The sequence below is a fragment of the Chelonia mydas genome, chromosome 5, assembly GCF_015237465.2.
Source record: "Chelonia mydas isolate rCheMyd1 chromosome 5, rCheMyd1.pri.v2, whole genome shotgun sequence".
Classification (NCBI taxonomy): domain Eukaryota; kingdom Metazoa; phylum Chordata; order Testudines; family Cheloniidae; genus Chelonia; species Chelonia mydas.
This window is the reverse complement of record NC_051245.2, coordinates 22,709,990-22,733,069: the sequence shown is the minus strand read 5'-3', so window position 1 is coordinate 22,733,069 and position 23,080 is coordinate 22,709,990. Positions and strand designations below refer to the sequence as shown.

Genomic DNA, 23,080 nt, shown 5'->3' with positions numbered 1-23,080 from the left:
CCCAGCAATATTTAACTTTGTTTTTAAATATTTTTCTAAAATGTAATAAAAACGCTAACATTACTCACCAAAAGATCCAGAATATTCAGACTGACAGAGAAACAGTATCTTCAATGTCATCCTTGGCATGGGTAGCACACTTTTCAAAATGTTGTTTCATTCCTGCTACCAAGCCCTGCATTGTCTTTGTTACGCTTATACAGCATGTGATCCTTTCTTAATACTTCCAAATGATACAGGAATCTCTTCAAAAATATTCCCATATGGGACTTTTGCATCTTGGAGACATGGTAGGTTCCCCCAAAAAATGTTTAGTACTATAACTTACTGGTATAACACTGTAAAAATTAAACAAAATTTTTCTGCAAAATTTGTATTAAAGCAGTTGTGTTTCCACTGAACCCTGTTCAGCTCCAAAACTGATAATAGGTTATCATGCAGTTTATTATCTCATGCAATGGTAACTTAAAACTATCTGGGGGAAATAAGAAGTGCTAAAATATTAGAGAAAAATGCAACAGTTATTCAGTAGTCCAGGCTACAGAATTTTTTTAATACTTTTCCCATCTATTGTTTCTAAAGAGAAAATGCAGGCTTGTTTTGATGAACGCTATTTAGACATGGTGCCTAACTTCAATCCACTGCAACACAAACTTTTTTCAATTATAAAAATTTAAAGCACAACTTTCAGGCAGATAAAGCAAATGTAAACCTGAATTTACAACTAATTTGTTTAAAAATTGTCTTTTTATTTTTAAGTTATGGGGTTTTATACCCCGTTCTAAAACTGTGGACCATATCCTCTTTGCCAAGGAACGAAAATAGACTTTTAGGAGTGGGAGTAGAGAAGGAAAAGGACCAGAACTGTGGCATGTGCCTAAATTTCCCCCACAATATTAAGGCTTTCCCATTAAAATATTTTAGAGTTACTTAAAAGATGTCTTATTGGGTAAGAAGGAAGTATAATCAAGACATTAAAATTTTGCATTAGAATCAAGAATGGACATATAGACAAAGGTCTCAAAGCCTCATTATTGAACTGTGAAGCAAATGAATCTGATACTTACAGAATTCTTCAAGTTAGATGATTTTCCACTTTCCTCAATAAAGCTAAGCTAAATACATTTTAATGCTATGCAACTAATGACAAAATAGAAGTTCACCTTTTCTGCCAGGTTTCATTTCACCTTCTTGATCCATCCAGTATTCTCTAATATCAATTAGGACTTTCCCTTTAAAGTCACGAACACTGACATATCTCATTTTGCCAATCTGCCAATAAAACAAATCAGAACAATTGAATACATTTTACACAGTACTGGATTATTCATTTTTCTAATCAGCATTAAATACTTAGATATGAGACACTGCTTATTGCTGCAGCTTATTTTAGATTTAAGTAGAAATGATTGCATTAAGTATTTTCCTGAAGAAGTATATCAGGACTAATAAGTGATGACAGCATTAATGGATGAAGGACTGAACACGTTTTAAGAGAATTCAGCATTATTTCCTGGAAAAATGGGTGTCCTCAAAAGAAAATTCATGTGTATCTAAAAGATTAATTCCTAATAAATATTGCCAATTTAAATTACAGATTCTTTCAGAAAAAAATCCTGCTTCCTTGTGCAAACTTTGTTAATGAAGCTAGAAAATGCTAAGAGAAGACAATCCATTCAAATTTGTTTTCAAGCTAAAAGACTAATGAAGATGACAGCAAAACCATCACCTCCTCCTGCTCTAAATCTGAGTTCTTGTCAATGTTTCCAGAAACAAAGTGAGATCTACACAGGTTAAACAAACAGAAATCCTTGAGCTTATGAATTTTTCCAGTAAATTCAGGTGGAGGAGGCCACAAGCTCCAAACACACACAGACTGTCTGATGCTTAGCTCAGGGCTAAATCCCCACAGAACTAGGTTAGAGAATTGGATATCACAACCAAATTAAATCCTAGATGGCACAAGAAAGCAGATTTCACATCTATATATGGCATGCAACTGTCTGGTTTTCTAAGATTAACTGCACCTGACACCACCATTAGAACTTCCAGAAGTCACCCTCTCCACTGTGAAAAACCATTATGAAGCACTGTATTGGTTCCACTATTTTCAGACACCAAATTACATTAAAGGACGCTTAAAAGCACAAACACTTTAATATTGCTTTTCCAGGTAAGCAATTGCTTTACTTGCCATAGGAATTTTTAAGTAATCAAGGATGGGAGGGAACAATGCTTTACCCTACACATGTAAGAACCCCCTACCTATAGGTGCCAAATTCTGAATTATGTTTCAAGTTTGAAAGCAATGTAAAATAAGTGAAAAACATCCCAAGATGGGAGACTTTCATTCAACATAAAAAGTAAAATATTTTACTGGTTTTCCTATTAATCTTCATATTTAATTGATATGCCACTGACATTGCTAACAGACAAAAGTAAGTCCGAACCAGAATCCCACACTTTGGAAGTGTTCTGATTCAAGTCAGATTCTGGATACATCACAGTGTGCTCTATTTTCAAATACAAGGGAGGCTAAAGAGCTAATGCGGAATACTGAAGTTCAAGCCCAACTCTCACTTGCTTTGTCCCCCACCCCAAGCTACTTCCTTTGCCAGCACTAATGCCCTAATACTAGGCTTCTTTTCAGGCCCTTTCACCAAATTCTTCAAAAGTTCCTCCCGCATTCCTTGAATGGAAAAACCCTGTCCCTTTCTTACTGTCTTAAAGCAGGTTCACAGCAGGTATTCTCCTCTCCCCAATCTTTCTTGCAATGAGGAAGAGGAAGCTGGGGCCTTATATTCCTGCTCCTTTCTCAGCACACTGACTGATGCAAGGCTTACAACTCCCAGATATCCTCAGGAACTACAACACCCTGAATGCCTTATTGCAGAAACAGGATAGTATTGAACCCTGGGCCTGTCTTAAAGAGGCCAGCACACTCCGTTGCAAAGACCACTAGCAGTTCTCCATGATGATCTGTTTCAATCTTCTCTGATATTCTGTTAATAAAAAACTGAATCCCAGAATAAAGGAGCACATATAAACTCAAGGACAAACTTATCCTTCGACCGGTCTGGTACGGTGAGAGCTCTGACAGCTGCTCTTCGTCCAGTTGGGTAGGCAGAAGAGAAGTCATACTGATTTCTGGGAACCTCTTGTCAAAGCGCCCTGATTAAAAGTATTCCCATATAGATCAGGTTTTGAACGAACATTTACAGCCTAATTATAATTCTATTAATAGAGTTTAGAACAGAAATGCCTAACTGCCAAAAAAAATGACACTATAAACCAAGACAAAATACTGGGAACAAGTGATACAATTAATGAACCAAAGTTAGAATTGAATGGCGTAGCATGGATTATTTTACTCTATCAAATCCCATCACTGCTTTTTCTGGGTATCTTACTTTCACTCTAACATTGTAACCCTATTTAGCCAAAACATGCCAAGAGATTGAATGCTATGCTATACCTGGATAAGAAACCAAAGTGTTCAAAATTCTCTTCATAAAGATTACAGAATACAGACTAACATGCTTCCCCAGGAACCCTTCAACCAACAGTCTCTAGAAGTAACATTATCAATGTTACCTGGAACATATTCTCATCTCTGTTGCTGCTTTGCTTAGAGGAAGCTGCACCTTTAGAACTTTCACCAGTCTTTTGTTTCTTTACAGGCTTTTCTGGAGCCGCTTGCTTTTTCCTCTTTGCCTTTAACCAAAAATTAAAAAAAAAAATAAAAACAAAGCACATCCCATTTTATTAGTTACTAAAAGAAGAAATCAGAGGCTGCAAAGAACTATTATATTATGTAGTTCATCTCACTACCAATACAAGACTTTAATACAGTGAATTTGGGGTGGGATTTTCAAAAGTGCTCTAAGATGTCCTAATTCTGCTCCTACTGAAGTCAATGATAAAACTCTCATTGGAATCCAAGAGGAACAGATTTAGGAGAACAATAAGCACTTTTGTAAATTCTACCCTTAATGTTTTACCTTACACTAAAATTGCTCAAAGCAGGGAGACAAAATACTGCTATTTCAAAAAGTGAGTGCATGTGGGATTTTTTAAAGACTTTTAATCTTTTGGAACCCAAAGAAGATCTAAATAAAACTGAGGTGGACAGTACATTTTTTTTTTTATACACACTCACCTTGCATTTTAAATCTCCCCAATTCAAGGGAGAGGGAAGGAGAGAAAGAACGTTCCTCTCTCTCTTTTATTCTGACTTTACCATTTTGTTACCAACTTACACACAGCACTGCAAGATCTTCATGCTTTCACAGCTCTAGTATCTACAGTGAACTACAGAATATACGTAACAGAAAAATATTGGTTTTGTCATATCTACAGAAAACTCAACCAGCATTTCAAATGCAGAATGCTCACTACAATAATTTTAGCCCAGCATGTATATCAACTCTTGATGGGCTTACGAAGCTAAACAATCATGTTTCTCAACATCAGCTTTCACAGCTGTTTAGGATGAAAAGAAATGTTAACAGAGTAAGGGAACTAAAATGGTTTAGTATTCTTGCTCTCACCACAGAGATCTACAGAACTCCAAGAACCTTGTGGTTAGATGCCACAAGCGAAATAGCAAATGATAGAAAGACGATCTTAAAAAAATAGATTCATTCCATATTTAGAAGCATCTCACCTTCCAACCACTGACCCCAGTTTTAATAAAAGAGCTAGGCAACACAAACACCGTGGCATACATATTCCAGCAAAATTGAATTGCCTCCTAATCCAAGCCAGAATAAGTTTGCTTGGTGTTTTGTTTTTTAATTATTAGACTAAAATGCAGTAAGCAATTGTGTCCAATATTCACCTTTTTGTCAACTTCGCTATCTGAATCGCTGCCAGATGAGCTTGAAGACACAAGTTCCTTTGATTTAGGCATTCTGGAGGGAAGAAAGGTATTGTGAAAATATCATACAGGAAACACTGCCCTTTATGACTGGAATGCATGCCCCAAATTCCTTTGTTAAGCCTCTTCTCTCATCTTATTCAAGTATCTCCTATTTGAAGCCAACATGAAGTGGCAAGAAACTTCAATATATGTCTGTCTGAGCAACAGTGTGATCTCATCATCACCGTAGTCCTTCATCTCCCTTTCCTTTGATCCATTCCCTTCATTTGTGTACTGTCTCACTTATTTTGTAACCTGTTCAGGACAAGGACTCAGAGCAGGTCTACACTTAAAACGCTGCATCAGCAGCGGCTTCACCACAGTAGTGTTTTCATTGAAGCGCTACAACACTGAAGGAAGAGCTTCTCCTTTTAGTGTGGTTAAGCCACTTCTGCAAGAGGCAGTAGCCGTGTCAATGGAAGAAGCCGTCCCGTTGACATAGCACTGTCTACACGAGGGATTATTAGGCTGGTGTAACTACACTGCTCAGGGGTCTGGATTTTTCAGACCCTTGAGAGATGTAGTTACACTGATGTAAGTTTATAGCATAGATATGGCCTCAGTTTTTTTACTTGATTTGTGGTGCACAAAATAGTAATAAACAGGTCAGTCTAAGTTACTAAGAATTCAATTTATTATCAAAACAAACTAATTAAATGTTTCTACATATATTTAAATAGAAGTTTTCAATGAATGTCACAAAACATGTGGGTACAGCATTATCTAGCAAATGACTCCCTTCACTCTTAGGTACTGTTATTTTGTCTACTTTGATTTCCAGGTCACAGAATGACAACTGCTGGTAAAGAGAGATACAGAACCATCATCATAAACTTTTCTACCTATGTTTCAAAAAATTAAAAAAATACGGTGTTGTGGTTAAGCCACATTTAGGTGAGAATATATAAAACACTATTCGCAGTTCTGCCACATATTTCCTAGGTGATCTCAGGCAAATCACTTAAGACCCAATTTTCATTAGTTTGGCATGCATGGAAATCCACATCTTTTTGAAGGGATACTGCCAGACGTGTCTACTCTGCAAACCTATGGATAGATATAGTATGTGAACATCTAATATTCCATATACAAGAGGTGCACAGGAAGAATTTTAAATAATTGCTTTTAATATCTTTCCAGCCTTTGAAAGAACAAAGCAGAAAAGTATGTTATAAAGGGGAACAGTTTGTAAGGAAGGAACTATAGTGAGAGATTGGGGACTATGTGAACTACTGGTTTATGTCAAGTAAGGGGAGGATGACTCCCAGGGCAATACAATAGTGCAAGGTATGTGTTAGGATGAAGACAACAATATATGGCATGGGTAGCCAAACTGGCTCATGAGCCGCATGTGGCTCTTTTACAGTTAAAAAATGTGGCTCGCGGAGCCCCCCACTCTCCACCTACCAGACTTGGTGGGGAGCAAGGAGGCTCAGGACCTCTGCCTTGCAGCAGGATGGTGGAGTAGGGGCTTCTATCCAACGGGGAGAGGGGGCCTCAGGGCTTCAACCCCATGGGGCAGGCCTTCCCTCACTTTCGAACTTCTGAAGATTGTCTTCTGTGGCTCAGAGGGTCAATAAGTGTGGCCACCCCTGACATATGGAATGAATACATGTGGCGAAAGAACGGTGTCAGGTGAAAAATCAGCCAACATGAGGGAAAATGGAACACAGGTGAGGAGGAGGGAGAACAGGAAAATGGAATGTGCTGGGGGTTACACAAGGAATGAGGGGAAAAAAACGGTCTGCCATGTCATAGGGTTGGAAATGTGTTGAAGAGGAGCAGAACCCACTATGACAGGTTTCAGAGTAACAGCCGTGTTAGTCTGTATTCGCAAAAAGAAAACGAGTACTTGTACAATAAATTGGTTAGTCTCTAAGGTGCCACAAGTACTCCTTTTCTTTTTGAGAACCCACTATGTGGGTGGGAAACAGGATGAAAGAAGGTAGGCCAGTGTGTCTGATACAGCATGCGCAGGCAATGATACAGAATTTTTTAAAAGAAGGGAGATAGAATGAGGACAGCAAAAGGTGCATGAAGTGAAGAAGAAGGAGGAATGGGCACCAAGAATGAGAATGTGGCAAGGTGATAGAGAACTAAGGGGGAATAATATAGGGCATGGGCTAGGATTAGCGAGAGAAAACATGGAGGAACAGGGCAATGGGACCGAACGAGTCACTCAGAGGCAAGGTTATCTAGTACCATGGGATGGAAAGAAGACCACATGAAGGGACATGGGTCACGAGGTGGGAGTAGATATGGGGCACCCAGAGGAAAATGGGGTGGAAAGGAGTCACTGAAGGGGGAATGGAGGGAGATGAGACTGGACAGGTCACTGAGTACAGAATAAGGGACAGCCTAGAAACACAGAAAATAAAGGGGGCAGGCGGTTCCCAGCCGCCATTTTCTCCCTCGTTCAGACGCTCCCCTCCCCCCAAATGAACAGAAAATGGGGGAAGACGGGCCTGGTTAGGAAAGGGGGACACGACACCGAATCACTGAGTGCGGGCGGGGCGGCTAACTGGGGGCGGCAGTCATGTCATGCGACGGAGGCGGGTCGCGCAGTGGGGGATGGGGGTAGGCGGTTCCCCGCCGCCATTTTCTCCCTCACTCGGATGAGCTTTCTTTGCCCCCCAAACATGGCAGCGTCTCTCGACGCAGCGCACCCCCCCCAACGATGAGCGGGAGAAGGTCTCCCTCCCCCACGGCACTGGGCAGAGCAGGAGTTGGCGGGAATCCCGCGGGCCGAGCCTTCCCCAGCGTTCGAGACGCGGCGGCGGCGGCTCCTCATCCTCCCGCCGAGTCCGAGCGCGGAGCTGCCAGACCACCCCTCCCCCGGCTCGCACAGGCCCTGAGCTGGGGGGGGAGAGAGAGATATAAGATGGCGGCGGGCACGCAGCCCCCGGGGGGAGGGGAGGGAGGAGAGCGATACTCACGTCCCGCTCCCTCTGCGTGCTGCTCTCTTCTCCGAAGCACACCACCACCGCCACTGAGAGAAACGGAAATGTCGCAACCGGCAAGCCCCACCCCCTGCCTACGTCATTACGTCCCGCAGCGCCTCACGTACGGTGCTGCCGAGGCGGGGGTGTTTAAAGAGGAAGGAAGCGTCTCTTTAGTCCAAGCCACGAGGCTCAGTGGGTGGCCCTGTGCTCCCGTCCCCGGCGTAGAAGGGAGCCAGCCCACAGAACGGGCGTGGTGCCCCCCCCCCACACCCCTGCCCCCCTGTGACCTGGGCAGGAAACTGATCCCTAGTCACCCCCTTCAGCTCCCTTCAGGGGAGGGTAACAGACCCCTTGTGCAGGGCCCAGGTCTTGCTCTCCCCTGTACCCTAAATTGAAGGGAGAATGGACACGTCAAGAGCAGGGACTCTGGGGCCCCGACTCCCCTTTCACAGCGTGTGCATCTTGGCCCCCATCGCAGCTGGAGGACTGTTAGCACCATGCCGCTCGGCTGATAATCTCAGCACAGATCTGGGGAGTAAACTAGTTTCACACTCTTCAGCAGTGGTGTTTTTGAGCGGCGGCACAGCCATCACAGAGCGGTAGATTGCAGCTGCATGGCTCTTGGGGCCTTGTCACTTCCCCTTGAGTCTTTGTCCTTGTGTAGGAAGTCTCTAGCTCTTAGAGTTGCAAATACAGTAGAACCTTCCAAAGGTGAACAGATGCAGTGCCATCCTACAGTCAACATCTAAACATGCAGTAGCTCTAAAAGATTCTGTCACTCATCCCAATGGGTGTTAATTATGAATGCTAGTGACAATTTCAGTGCTATTTTAGTGATGAAATAGTGCTGGCTGAGTTTCAGGGGAACCTGTATTATAATCAGTTGCAGAGTTGTACCAACTGCCCTGCTAATAGAAGACAACTTTCCAAGTCTGTCACCTTCCACAAGCACTAAATTCACACTATTACTTTATGAAGCTTCGGCTTCAGTCCTGGGTGGCAGGGCTCAGGCTTCAACCCCATGCGGCAGGGCTTTGGCTTTCTGCCCTGGGCCCCAGCAAGTCTAATGCTGGATCTCAGACCCCTGGTTGAAAACCACTAATTTAGAACCTCCTCTGTACAATAATACAGCATTCACACCATTATGGGTATGTCCACATTGCAGCTGGGAGCAAGGTGCCCAGCCTAAGCAGACAGACTCACGCTAGCTCCACTCAAGCTAGCACACTAAAAATAGCAGTGTGGTGTGGTCACTGTAGTTCAGGCTCTCAAGGGTCTGAGTCTCCTCGGAAGTGGTAATGTCCACACTACTATTTTTAGCATGCTCGCTCATGCCAAGCTAGTGTGAGCAGGCTTACCCAGCTGGGACGCAGGCTTCCAGCTGCAGTGTAGACATACTCTCTGCTAATAGGGGGTAACCATGCAAAGAAGATGATGTAACGCTAGAACGGCAGTGACTTTGCTATGTACTCGTTAAATGTCAGAGAATGCTCAGTATGAAGAAGGCATTTTCCAGAAACCTAAAGAATCTCATTCGGAGTTCTTCCACTGACCTGCCTCCCAAGTGTTTAGTAAATGTTGCACATAAGGGTCTTTGACACTGCTGGACAATCCACTTCATTTGGTGTCCCATGCCTGCCATACAAGATACTGTACCTGAAAGAGCTAGTTCTCTTCTCTTAACTCTAGTGAAGTTTAATTTCTTGCTGCAAGACTCTGTGGGGAATACATGCACCTTGTCATTTGTATTTGCTAGAAGGTTTCATATCTTCATTGATATCTAGGGCCAGATTAAGGTGTAGGCACTATAGGCCCATGGCTTGAGTCATGTTATTACATAAGAATCTGTTTTTATCTTTTTTTTTTTTTTTTTAAGAGAAGTTTCTAGCCTTTCTAGTTGGAAAGAACAGGTTGAAAAGATGACCTGAGTGTATCCAATGCACTGATGTCTGAATAAGTCTACAGAGAGCCTAAGACAACAGCTCTAAGATGGATGTACTACCCCATTTATCTCAATGCGGTATTAACACCAAGACCCACTGCTTTGGAGTGCCCTGCCAACACCACTCCAGCAGGGAACTCTTGGTAGCAAGAGAACAAGAATGCAGCACCCATCCAAGCAGATACACTCCAGCTGCTGAGATAAACAAAGCTCCTGGCAGCTCTCCCAGGGAGAAAAAAGGACCCCAGTGACCCTGTGTTTCTGTGAGGGGAAAAAGAGGCTACCATTTTCAAGTGGTGCTTTAAAAGGGCCAATTTCACAAAGGTGGAAACAATTATGAGCTAAATCAGTCCTGAGGAAGAATTTTATCAGAAAAAATATGTATGATAATTGGGAATTGTTTAAGAACATTTTACTAGATGACACAATCAAGGAAAAGGCTGCATTAGTTTTAAAAAAAACTAATTTAGAAGGGAAGTGAAGGCAGATATAGAAAATAAAAAAAATATAATAAATGGAAGAAGTGGGAAGTTGATAGTCATTAATTTAAATCAGAAGCTAGGAATTTTAGAAAATATATAAGGGAAACAAAGGCACAAATGGCGAAATCTATGGCCAGCAGAGTTAAACACAATAGGAAAGAATTTTTTAAGCATATTAGAAACTAAAAGAATCCTAACAATGGTATTGGTCCATTCATAGAGGGAAATGATAGAATTATCAATAATAATGCAGAAGAGTTCAATACACATTTCAGTTATGTATTTGGGAAAAAAATCATCAGATGATATGAGTACATCATCTACACTCTTTCCATTCCATCCTCTCAGAAGGATGTTAAACAGCAGCTACTAAAAGTAGTCACTCTTAAGTCAGGTTTCAGAGTAGCAGCTGTGTTAGTCCGTATCCGCAAAAAGAAAAGGAGTACTTGTGGCACCTTAGAGACTAACCAATTTATTATTTATCAGCGGATCCAGATAGCCAGCGCTTTTAAACTCTTGGATGAAAGTTAAAGAGCTAACTGGACCATTAAAGTTTATTTTCAATAAGTCTTGGAACACCAGGAAAATTCCAGAAGATTGGAAGAAAGCTAATATTGCACCAGTATTTTAAAAAGGGTAAATGGGATGACCCAGATAATTATAAGCCTGTCAGTCTGACATGGATTGCAGACAAGAAAATGGAACAGCTGATTCAGGACTCAATTATTAAATAATTAAAGGGGAAGGAATATAATTCCATAAATCCATGTTGATGGGCATTAAAGTAGAGCCTGTCAAACTAAATTGATATATCTTTAGGAGATTCTAAGTTTGATTAAGGTAACAGTGTTGGTGTAATATATCTGAACTTCTGTAAGACTTTTGACTTGGTACATGACATTTTGATTAAAAAATTAGAAAGATATAAAATTAACATGGAATGTATCGAATTAACAGCTGACTAATTGATAGGTTTTGAAATGTAATTGTAAACAGGGAATGGGTACCTGGAGTCCTGAAGGGTTGGCCCTATGCTATTTAACATTTTTATTAATGACCTGGAAGAAAATATAAAATCATCTCTAATCAGGTTTGCTGATGACACAAAAAGTGGGGGAGGAGTAAATAATGAAAAGGACAGGTAACTGATCCAGAGTGATCTAGACCACTTGGAAACCTGGGCTCAAGCAAAAAGTATGCATTTTGATATGGCTAAATGCATATATCAAGGAACTAAGAATGTAGGACATACTTACTGCTTCCCAGGATAGTCCTACATTGTGAGAGTCTGAAAAAGACTTGAGGTTTTGGTGTATAATCATCTGAACATGAGCTTCCCACTGCAATGCTGTGGCCAAAAGGGCAAGTGCAATCTTTGGTGTATAAACAAAAGTATCTTGAGTAGGAGGAGAAGGAGAGAGACAGTTTTACCTCTGTATTTGGCAGTAGGGCAATCATCGCTGCAATAATGTGTCCAGTTCTGGTGTCCTCACTTCAAGAAGGTTGTTGGTACATTGGAGAGGGTTCAGCGAAGAGCTGTGAGAATTATTAAAGGATTAGAAAATATGTCTTATAGTGACAGATTTAAGGAGCTCGATTTAGATGAACAAAAAGAAGGTTAAGGGGTGAGTTGATTACAGTCTAAAAATACCTATGAAGGGAACAAATATTTAACAATGGTCTTGTGATGGTTTCCCCCCAGGATGCCACCTGGAACTGGGGTACCACTGAGCCCTCTGACCCAACAGCCTGGGCTCCCTCTCTCACTGTGCTGCTGTGAGCTGTGACAAGTTGCAGACCTGCTCCCGGTCCTAAACGTCCACCAGCATTCATACAGGTAGGGACAAACCTAGTAGCAGTTACATGTAGGCTCTCTGACCAGCCCCTGCATGAACCAACAATAGAGAGGCTACAGCCAATGTAACCACCAGCTTCCTAGCCTAGGAGCCCAGAGCTGTACCGTCCTGCCCTGGTCCAAACCCCAGCCACTATGAATTTATTATGAAGGTCATCTCCCCCTCAATGTGGAAAGCAATATGAAACAGTCTTTGTCCCTTGACCTATGATTTTCCATGCACTTCATTTAAAGTAAAACATAAAACAAGTTTACTAATTACAAAAAGATTTTAAGTGATAGCAAACAAATCAAAGCTGATTACCTTAAACAAAAATACAAACTAAGTCTAAGATAACATATGAATTAACAAATTCTCACCCTGGCTGATGATACAAGCAGGCTGCAGATTCTTACGGGGCAAGCTGCACTTGCTTTACAGCTTGGAATGCCCAGGTTTTTCATACACAGGCTAGAAATCCCATTAGCCTGGGTTCAGAAGGTGTTCTTTTTCAGACCCTTTACCTAATAAACAAACCCTTATACTAGAATAAAAATGCCTGCATAGTCCTTTATAATTTGCAAGTGTTCCAACGTACTTTGCTCTCTTAAAGGGTTAACAGCTTCTATTCCTTAGTCCTAATACAAGAAACTTTTATGGACATTAAACACAAATCAAAATAGAGAATGATAGACACATTCTAAGTTATTTTTATATTTTAAATCAAGGACTTGGGCCCTAAAAGAAATCAAAATAAATAAAGGAGACAAGGATTTTCCTTTATGGTTCTTAATTAGTTAATCCATGCCCCCTGGGCTATTTTCCTAAGCAGGCACCAAATCTGTTCTAGTATCTATAGTTCCAAGCAGCAGAGCAACCTCAGGAAGGGAATGTTTGGTTGAAGTGAGGAATCTAATGTTAAACTTCCCTATGATGAGGGGTTCCTTTGAGTAGTGTTTTGCTAATTAAGCCTGTTTCAAAAGAAAGAAACATTTCAAAAAAATTTCAAAAGAAACAGATTCTGGCCATTTTAGGAAAAATGGGAAGAAGACTGACTCCCCTAAGATAAACCCTTCTTCTACTTGCTGATACTGCTGACCCAGATGGTTCAGTTCCACTTTCAGAACCCTTAAAATGTCTTCCATATTAGATGTATTCTGTGTCCAAACTCTCTTCTTCATGAATTTCCTTAAAAGGATGTAAACCCTTCTCCTAATTCAATAATTGCATGAACACTTCATTTAATTTCACTTACAAGTTTGGCTGGAAATAATATTGCAGTGTTGGCTCTTTGCTCTTCGTTCAAAGGGAGAAATTTTAGCCAGCATGCTTAGGTAGTTGGATGAGAATGAGGAAAAATATGACACTGCCACTTTTCCAATAAAATCTCCTTTAGCCATATAGCAGTAATTAACTGCATGGTTCTTGACTCCAAAATGGCAGAGTTAAATGGCAGAGTTAATGTTTGACAAGGTATTTTTTATCATTATTATTTTGTCTGTAGCACTTGTCTTTTTCAGTAATTTTGAGCTTCAATACCTTTTAATGGATGTGGGGGGAAAAAACTTGTCAGTTACAAATGAAGGCTCTAGTTCTACTCTTCTACCTTACCCCACCCCAAAATAGCTTCTAGACCTATGCAAAGTGCGATGACAACAAACTGGGCTGAGGGGAGAAAGTGTGAAGGATACAATCAGGCTATGCAGTTAGTTGTGTGTTATGATTGGTTCTCTGCGTGTCACACATGCATTATGAATTCTAATTAACTAGCTTTATAATTGTATTATGAATTGTATAAAACAAGCTAATTGCATGGGTTTTTTTCATGACTCTTGTAGCACTGAGACTTTGTAAATGCTGGTAACCTATTATCTTTGGTTTAATGAATGGTTTAAGTCATTTTATTTACTTGGCGTCTTGGCCTGTAACATCCACCACCTAGGCCTGTTGCCAAGAGGTAACACATTTTTTTTAATCACCAGTATCTGTGACAAGAGTGTTAGCACTGCTCATCTTAGGCTTTTTCTTCACTGCTTAAAAAGGTGTGTGTGGAGGGGGAGTTATTTTACAGAAAGATAACTAACTCTCTGTAAAAAGACACATTTTGGGGAGTGAAGACAGACTTAGTCTGGATGTCCTCTATTGTGTGTGTGAAAAATTTTAAATTCATCTTCTTTTGTAGAAAATTCTGCCCTGCCCTCTGGTGGCCAAACAAGGGCCATTTAGATTTGAGGTTTTTAATAGCCTGCAGCAATATCTTTTAAAGAAACCTTTTCCACTCTTGGTACAAAAACTTGCAGGTCTACTCAAGGCTGGCTCTCCTATGATTTTGAGAGCTTCCAAAGAGGCTAGTTTTGTGTGGAGAGAAGGGATGGAGGGAAACCCACATCATGCAAAGCTGTGATACAATAGCAGATATTTGCATCCTGTCTAGGCATCATGATGCTCAACTTAAAACAGTCAGAATGGATGACAGTATGCTAAACTGCTTCTTTTTCTATTTCACCATGAAGTGGAGATCTGCTCCTGTTCCTCCTATTCCCAAAGTTGAGGAAACCAAGATTGACGATTCACTTTCTATTTGTGTTCCTATCTGTTTTTAGGTGCATCTAAGTTTGGGTGAAGGAGGGAACCCACCCTGTTAGAGGGGGAAAAGACTGAAAGGCAAAGGAGGAGTGTGTGTGTGAAAACAAGAGACCCTTATGCTTCCTGTCTCCCTAGGTTCGGCCTCCCTGTCCAGCATCTATCATCTGGTAGAGCCCCTTTCTCCGGCAAAGACGACCCTCCCACCCTAAATAATGAGGAGTCAAGCAATAAAGATAAAATCAAATAAAGTGTATTGAAGGGTTTATGACAAAGGGTGGGACAAATAAGAAGGGGAATAAACAGCAAAATGACACAATACAGTGATTACCCCCAAACTCAACCCTATAAACAGATATAGATAGATAGATAGATATAGATATAAAAAAACCTTCTCCATGGATTGAAGCAACAGAGGTTGCTTGGGACCTCAGTCCTCCAGCTAATGGTAAGCCTTTGGAGAGGATCTCCAAGGAGTCCCTTGATGTTCCTTCGGGACCACGGGGTACAGCAGATGATGCGTCCAGGAGAACAGCAGCCCTCCTATCACTATGGTGGATAGATGCCTGCAGGTAGGACCCGTGACCATCCCTGGCTGCTACTCAGATGGACAGCCCTGAGCCCATGTTCAGGGCAGTCTTTTATATACTTGCCCGGGAAACCCCTTAGAAAAGGTGGGAAGCCCCTTCTAGGAAACCCTTAGAAAAACCAGTTCTGATTGGAAGTTGTTTACAACTCCAGAAGAAATAAAAGAGCGGGAAAATTAATTTATAGCTCACGTGGGCATAAAAACTCCATCTTGGAACCAACATGGATTCCCGTAGTCACAAAACATATGAAAGTGAACCCAACCTAACAACCCTTTGGGCTAAAATGTATCATGCTTATTATTTTTCCCCCAACAACATTTTTCCATCACTTGTTAAAATAGTTTGACTATTTTTGTGGTTTCTCAATGGGTGAAGAGATGAGGGAGAATCATAGAATCATAGAATATCAGGGTTGGAAGGGACCCCAGAAGGTCATCTAGTCCAACCCCCTGCTCGTAGCAGGACCAATTCCCAGTTAAATCATCCCAGCCAGGGCTTTGTCAAGCCTGACCTTAAAAACCTCTAAGGAAGGAGATTCTACCACCTCCCTAGGTAACGCATTCCAGTGTTTCACCACCCTCTTAGTGAAAAAGTTTTTCCTAATATCCAATCTAAACCTCCCCCATTGCAACTTGAGACCATTACTCCTCGTTCTGTCATCTGCTACCATTGAGAACAGTCTAGAGCCATCCTCTTTGGAACCCCCTTTCAGGTAGTTGAAAGCAGCTATCAAATCCCTCCTCATTCTTCTCTTCTGCAGACTAAACAATCCCAGCTCCCTCAGCCTCTCCTCATAAGTCATGTGCTCTAGACCCCTAATCATTTTTGTTGCCCTTCGCTGGACTCTCTCCAATTTATCCACATCCTTCTTGTAGTGTGGGGCCCAAAACTGGACAAGGTACTCCAGATGAGGCCTCACCAGTGTCGAATAGAGGGGAACGATCACGTCCCTCGATCTGCTCGCTATGCCCCTACTTATACATCCCAAAATGCCATTGGCCTTCTTGGCAACAAGGGCACACTGCTGACTCATATCCAGCTTCTCGTCCACTGTCACCCCTAGGTCCTTTTCCGCAGAACTGCTGCCTAGCCATTCGGTCCCTAGTCTGTAGCGGTGCATTGGATTCTTCCATCCTAAGTGCAGGACCCTGCACTTATCCTTATTGAACCTCATCAGATTTCTTTTGGCCCAATCCTCCAATTTGTCTAGGTCCTTCTGTATCCTATCCCTCCCCTCCAGCGTATCTACCACTCCTCCCAGTTTAGTATCATCCACAAATTTGCTGAGAGTGCAATCCACACCATCCTCCAGATCATTTATGAAGATATTGAACAAAACCGGCCCCAGGACCGACCCCTGGGGCACTCCACTTGACACCGGCTGCCAACTAGACATGGAGCCATTGATCACTACCCGTTGAGCCCGACAATCTAGCCAACTTTCTACCCACCTTATAGTGCATTCATCCAGCCCATACTTCCTTAACTTGCTGACAAGAATACTGTGGGAGACCGTGTCAAAAGCTTTGCTAAAGTCAAGAAACAATACATCCGCTGCTTTCCCTTCATCCACAGAACCAGTAATCTCATCATAAAAGGCGATTAGATTAGTCAGGCATGACCTTCCCTTGGTGAATCCATGCTGACTGTTCCTGATCACTTTCCTCTCATGTAAGTGCTTCAGGATTGATTCTTTGAGGACCTGCTCCATGATTTTTCCAGGGACTGAGGTGAGGCTGACTGGCCTGTAGTTCCCAGGATCCTCCTTCTTCCCTTTTTTAAAGATTGGCACTACATTAGCCTTTTTCCAGTCATCCGGGACTTCCCCCGTTCGCCACGAGTTTTCAAAGATAATGGCCAAGGGCTCTGCAATCACAGCCGCCAATTCCTTCAGCACTCTCGGATGCAACTCGTCCGGCCCCATGGACTTGTGGAGGACTCTTTCCTTATTTAAGAAATATTTTCAGATACATGCTAACATGTTTGAATATTTTTTTTCTTTGCCTATTCCCTTTCCCATCTACTTCTTCACTTTTTCCCCACTTTCCTTTTCTCCCATTTAAGGATGCAGAAACAGCTACAGCTCAAACTGCCATGAGTAGAGTTTATCCAAAAGTAACAGTGTATCCGATTTGCTTCAGATTATAACTCCCATTATTAAGATGTGGGATGTTTTTCTTCTAGGTCTTAGTATGCCTAATGTTGCAGTTCATCCTGTGTTCTAGATCCTGTGAGCTACTACTCATAGGCGCTGACTCCATGGGTGCTCCGGGGCTGGAGCACCCGCAGGGAAAAATGAATGGGTGCTCTGCACCCACCGGCAGCCAAACTCCTCACCTGCCCCACCTCCTCCTCCACCACCTCCTCCCCTGAGCACGCTGCATCCCCGCTCTTCCGCCTACCTCCCAGCGCTTCCCGCCTTGCTGGGAGGGAGGGGAAGGAGCAGGAAGGTGGTGTGCTCAGGGGAGGAGGCGGGGCCAGGGATTTGGGGAAGGAGTCAGAATAGGGGCAGAGTTGGGGTGGGGACTTTGGGGAAGGGGTCAGAATGAGGGCGGGGCAGCGGTGGAGTCGGGGCGGGGCTGGGGGCAGAGGAGGGTCAAGCACCCACCGGGAGCAGAAGTCGGCACCTATGCTACTACTCACGTGAGTAATGAAGTATAGTTCACATAATGATTTCTGGTGACTATATGAACTATGAGCACTCTAAGCAGTAGAAAATTGCTGAGGAACAATGTTTAGTCAAATAGCGCTGATATTTTGAGGAAGACTCTAGAGAATTTTCTAAAAGTAGTTTCTTGCCCCACCACCACAGGGATATTTTAAAAATACTCTTACAACAAGTTGTTAAAGTTCCATATCTAAATGAAGTGATTATACTACTGTCTCTTTAAAACAAGATAAGCATGAAGAATCAGTCAAAATTAAACTATGTGGAAAAGCAACTTCTGTGTAGCTACATCAGGCAGCAAAATGGGAAACCCAACAAGGGAATGCCTACACTACGAAATTAGGTAGATTTTATAGAAGTCGATTTTTAGAAATCAATTTTATACAGTCGATTGTGTATGTCCCTCGTAAGCGCATTAAGTCGGCGGAGTGTGTCCTCAACACTGTAGCTAGCATCGACTTACGGAGCGGTGCACTATGGGTAGCTATCCCACAGTTCCCACAATCTCCGCTGCCGATTGGAATTCTGGGTTAAGCTCCCAATGCCTGATGGGGGGCTTTTGGGTACATGTCGTCAGTCGCCCCTCCCTCTGTGAAAGCAACGGCAGACAATTGTTTTGTGCCTTTTTTCCTGGGTTACCCGTGCAAATGCCATACCATGGCAAGCATGGAGCCCGCTCAGCTCACCACTGCTGTTGTGAGCATTGTAAACACCTCTTGCATTATCCTAGAGTATGTGCAGAACTGGGCTAAGAGATGCCAGCACATTGTGATGAGGACATGGACACAGACATTCCTGAAAGCACGGGCTGTGGTAATTGCATGGCTATTCTCTGGGATGATCCCTTCACCCCTCCCCCCCACCGCGTGGCTATTCTCCGGGATGATCCCTTTTAACCAAGTGCAAACAACCCAGCATGAACGGGGTCCTTTTACTGTTCCCTTACAAAAATTCCCCTATTTCATCAGGCGACCATGAATGATATCACTCTCCTGAGGCTAACACAGAAAGATAAAGACCAAATGTTGCTTGAATGCGACCAAAACCCAGGACCATTCGCTGCCATGCTTTGTGCTGCAATCATTCCAGACTACTTGCTACTGGCTTGGCATGTAAAGTGTCGTACCGTGGAGGATGAAATAAGGCAGCCCTCCCCAGAAACCTTCTGCAAAGGCTTTTAGAGTACTTCCAGGAGAGCTTCATGGAGATGTCCCTGGAGGATTCCTGCTCCAACCCCCAGACACGTTAACAGACTTTTCCAGTAGCTGTACTGGCTGCGAATGCATCCCAATTCTTCAGGGCAAATCAAACATTAAACACTACTGCTTTTAAACCCTGTACTGTAGTTACAAATGTGCACTCACCAGAGCTGCCTTCTCTGGCTTCAGGGTTGGGGATCCCACCTTGGAAGGGTATTGGCTCCAAGGTGATGAAAAGGTCCTGGCTGCCAGGGAGAACAGATTCATTGCTTGCCTGCTGCGCATTCTCCTCCTCCTCCTCTTCCACAAAATCCTCCTCCCTGTTGCGTGAGACTCCCCGCTTGCAGGTGTCCACGGACAGTGGTAGGGTAGCGGTAGGGTCCCACCCTAGAATGCCATGCAGCCGCTCATAGAAGCGGCATGTATGGGGCTCTGACCCGGAGCGACCGTTTGTCTGCTTTGTCTTTTAGTAGGCTTGCCTGATCTCCTTAACTTTCACGTAGCACTGCTGTGTGTCCCTGCTGTAGCCTCTCTCCACCGTGCCCTGTGCGATTTTGGCATATATATTAGCGTTTCTTCTCTTTGATCAGAGTTCGGCCTGCACAGATTCTTCTCCCCATACAGCAATCAGATCCAGGGTCTCCCTTTCAGTCCATGCTGGAGCTTGTTTGCGATTCTGGGGGGACTGCATGGTCACCTGTGCTGCTGAGCTCGCCATGCTGACCAAACAGGAAATGAAATTCAAAATTTCCCGGGGCTTTTCCTGTGTACCTGGCTAGTGCATCGGAGTTCAAAGTGCTGTCCAGAGTGGTCACATTAGAGCACTCTGGGATAGCTCCCAGAGGCCAATACCATCGAATTGCGTCTGCACTACCCCAAATTTGACCCAGCAAGTTCGATTTTAGTGCTACTTCCCTCGCCAGGGAGGAGTACAGAAGTCTATTTTAAGAGCCCTTTAGGTTGACAGAACGCAGTTGGTTGTGTAGATGCATTCATTTTAAAATTGACCTAACGCGGCTAAATTCGACCTAACCCCGTAGTGTAGACCAGGGCCAAGTCTACATCTGGAGTGAGTGCAGCTCTATAGTGCTGAATTGTTAAATATTCTGCACTCAGTCTGTATAACAAACTCCTTGTGATCTACATAGAAGCTGCTTGTGCAGAATGAGTATAAAATATGAAATAGAAATCAGTACTGTAGATAAGACAAGAAAATGTTCCTTCCAAATTTTTAGCTCCAAAAGTCTGTGAAGAGACAAATGTTGCAAACGTATTTGTTGAATCTTGGGGATAAGGTGGTATCACAAGGTCTGCACATCTCCTGCAGATAACTTGTTTAGCAATGTCATTTAAAAATGAAACTAAACATTCAGAGGTCATTTGTCAGAGGAGTGAAGAAGAGAATCCCAGACACTGTAAACCTGAAGTCCAGTTATGGAAAATTAAGTAAGTCAAGAGTTTCTGAGGAGAAATAACTCTTTTTTTTTTTTTTTAAGTGTCCTGATTCCAATTGAGGCTCTAATGACTTAATTCCCAGTTCTGTGCATTTTTCTGTGTAGGTGTCAGCTTGTGTAAAACATCTTGCAGGATAGGCTCTTCAGATGACATGAAAGCAAAAGCAATTAAATGGCTCTAATTACCAGCTGCTTTCTTCACAGAGAGAGGATCCAAGAGAGTACTTTCACCCATGGCTCAGTATCTATTGCAGGAGGTTGGTGATTTTGGTAGTCTGAGATGTAAACTAAAACACCTATCAGAGTAGCAGCTGTGTTAGTCTGTATTTGGAAAAAGAAAAGGAGTACTTGTGGCACCTTAGCGACTAACAAATTTATTTGAGCATAAGCTTTTGTGAGCACAAGCTTTTTGTGAGCACATCGGATGAAGTGAGCTGTAGCTCACGAAAGCTTATGCTCAAATAAATTTGTTAGTGTGAGCTGTAGCTCACAAAAGCTTATGCTCAAATAAATTTTTTAGTCTCTAAGGTGCCACAAGTACTCCTTTTCTTTTTGCAAAACACCTATGTTCACCTTGTTCATTCTCTTACCAGTGCAGGTTTCTTTCCCTACTCTGCCTGAGTGGGAACAAAGATAACAAGAGGAGTACATATCTTTATTTCTTCTTATGAGGCTACTCTATTGGCTTACGAAGCTACGTGGAGTGATTTGGTATTACTAATATGGTATGCTAATAATTGTGTGGAAATACTAATTTGGTATGCTAATAATTGTGTGGAAAGTTATGTGATTAGACTATCGCAGATACATAGAGAATCAAAAGCGCAGATGCCTCCCTTTTGTTATGCAGATGACATCAGATACCTCCCTTTTGTTATGCCTTTTTTATAAATATGTCCATAGTGAAATAAATTATAAAAATTATCAATAAGAAGTCTGCTAATACATTTGGGGAGTCACTGTTTTTTTAAAAAGAAAAGGAGGACTTGTGGCACCTTAGAGACTAACCAATTTATTTGAGCATGAGCTTTCGTGAGCTACAGCTCACTTCATCGGATGCATGCATCCGATGAAGTGAGCTGTAGCTCACGAAAGCTCATGCTCAAATAAATTGGTTAGTCTCTAAGGTGCCACAAGTCCTCCTTTTCTTTTTGCGAATACAGACTAACACGGCTGTTACTCTGAAACTGTTTTTTTAATAACGGATACTCTCAATCTGTGATAATTTAAAAAGGATATGACTTACTTAAACAGCTTTTTGAAAAATCACTTTGAAACAGAGCAAAATCCTTCCTCAAGGAGTGAAATTCTTCTAAATGACAACTTTAAAATTAAATTTAAGAAGAGTGCAACGTGACAGGCCTTTGTTAATTTATTGAAGGAGCTGCAGATATTGGGTCTTAAGGTCAATATTGCTCACTGAAGGGGGGAAAAGTTAACTTGTGTGTACTCATTTCATCTCCAGGGATTTGCAATGATCAGTTATCTAATGAGGGGGATTGCTTAAAGGTGGAACGGAATGGTACTCAATAAGTCAGAAGTAAATGCATCTAGCCTACTAAGTATAACTTTGACTACAGTTACACAAATGGTGAACTTGGTCCTGTATATTTGGAGATTCTTTTAGGGTTTTTTGATTAACCTTAGGATGATAGGTTTCCTAACAAAGGTGATCATATTCACTGTCTCTGAACTGTTCATACTGGGTCAACAGTATGGACTGTATTTTCAAAGGAACCTTCTACTCATTCATTCGTGTGAGTGGAATGAATAGTTTGCGGACTTTGTGCCTCAGCTTTGCAAAGGGATCCTCCTACTTTCATGCCATGTTGTGTTGGTAGACACAGGAGGCCCCCACATGGATATTATAAGGGATCCACTCATTTAAGATTTTGCAGGATCAGGGCCTCATGGGTAGTCCCCTGCACCTGCCCAACAGGACCCTATTATTTTAAAGGTTTCAGAGTAGCAGCCGTGTTAGTCTGTATTTGCAAAAAGAACAGGAGGACTTGTGGCACCTTAGAGACTAACAAATTTATTTGAGCATAAGCTTTTGTGAGGTGCTCCATGCAGCCATAGGAAGCTCACTGCAGAATCAGGGTGTGACTATTCATTTGCTCAGATCTCCCACATGTGGAAATACAATTTGTTCAGGGGGGGGGGAACCTGCAAAAGCTGAGGGTCTGTATAGAAAGGAGATGGGTGAAAATGCAGTGATAGAGGAGAGCCCCTGACTGACTACCTGTACCTCGTGTCACATGCAACTCACTATATTTTAATACTGTGTATAATGTGTGACCGTATACCTGTGCACTTGTACAAAAATAGTTGTAATGGAACTATAGATACATGCAGCGACGTATAAAATACTGTCGGTGCAAAACAAATAAACCTGTTACCCCCAGAAGAAAGGGCGGAAGGTGAATGTACATGATTTTAACCAACACGTCAATGGCGGCCCTTT

The 23,080-nt window shown here is 42.3% G+C and overlaps 1 protein-coding gene across 9 annotated transcripts in view; it reads right to left on the bottom strand.

Annotated features, from left to right (window-relative positions):
* Positions 1-8,011, bottom strand: part of SUB1 (SUB1 regulator of transcription) — a 29,279-nt gene extending 21,268 nt beyond the window's left edge. For 3 of the 9 annotated variants that reach the window (XR_005225912.2, XR_005225911.2, XR_006290871.1), the window contains exons 1-5: positions 7,858-8,009; positions 4,841-4,913; positions 3,595-3,714; positions 1,164-1,272; positions 69-338 (exon numbers count right to left, since the gene is read on the bottom strand). Coding sequence is in view for 6 of the 9 variants with exons in the window: in XM_043546547.1 (XP_043402482.1) it covers positions 1,164-1,272; positions 3,595-3,714; positions 4,841-4,912 (301 nt within the window). In the remaining 3 variants the exon portion in view is untranslated. Of the gene's footprint in view, positions 1-68; positions 339-1,163; positions 1,273-3,594; positions 3,715-4,840; positions 4,914-6,328 lie in introns of all 9 variants that reach the window. The other 6 variants (XM_043546549.1, XM_043546548.1, XM_043546547.1 and 3 more) reach the window with 5 other exon arrangements.
* Between the last annotated feature and the right edge of the window lie 15,069 nt (positions 8,012-23,080).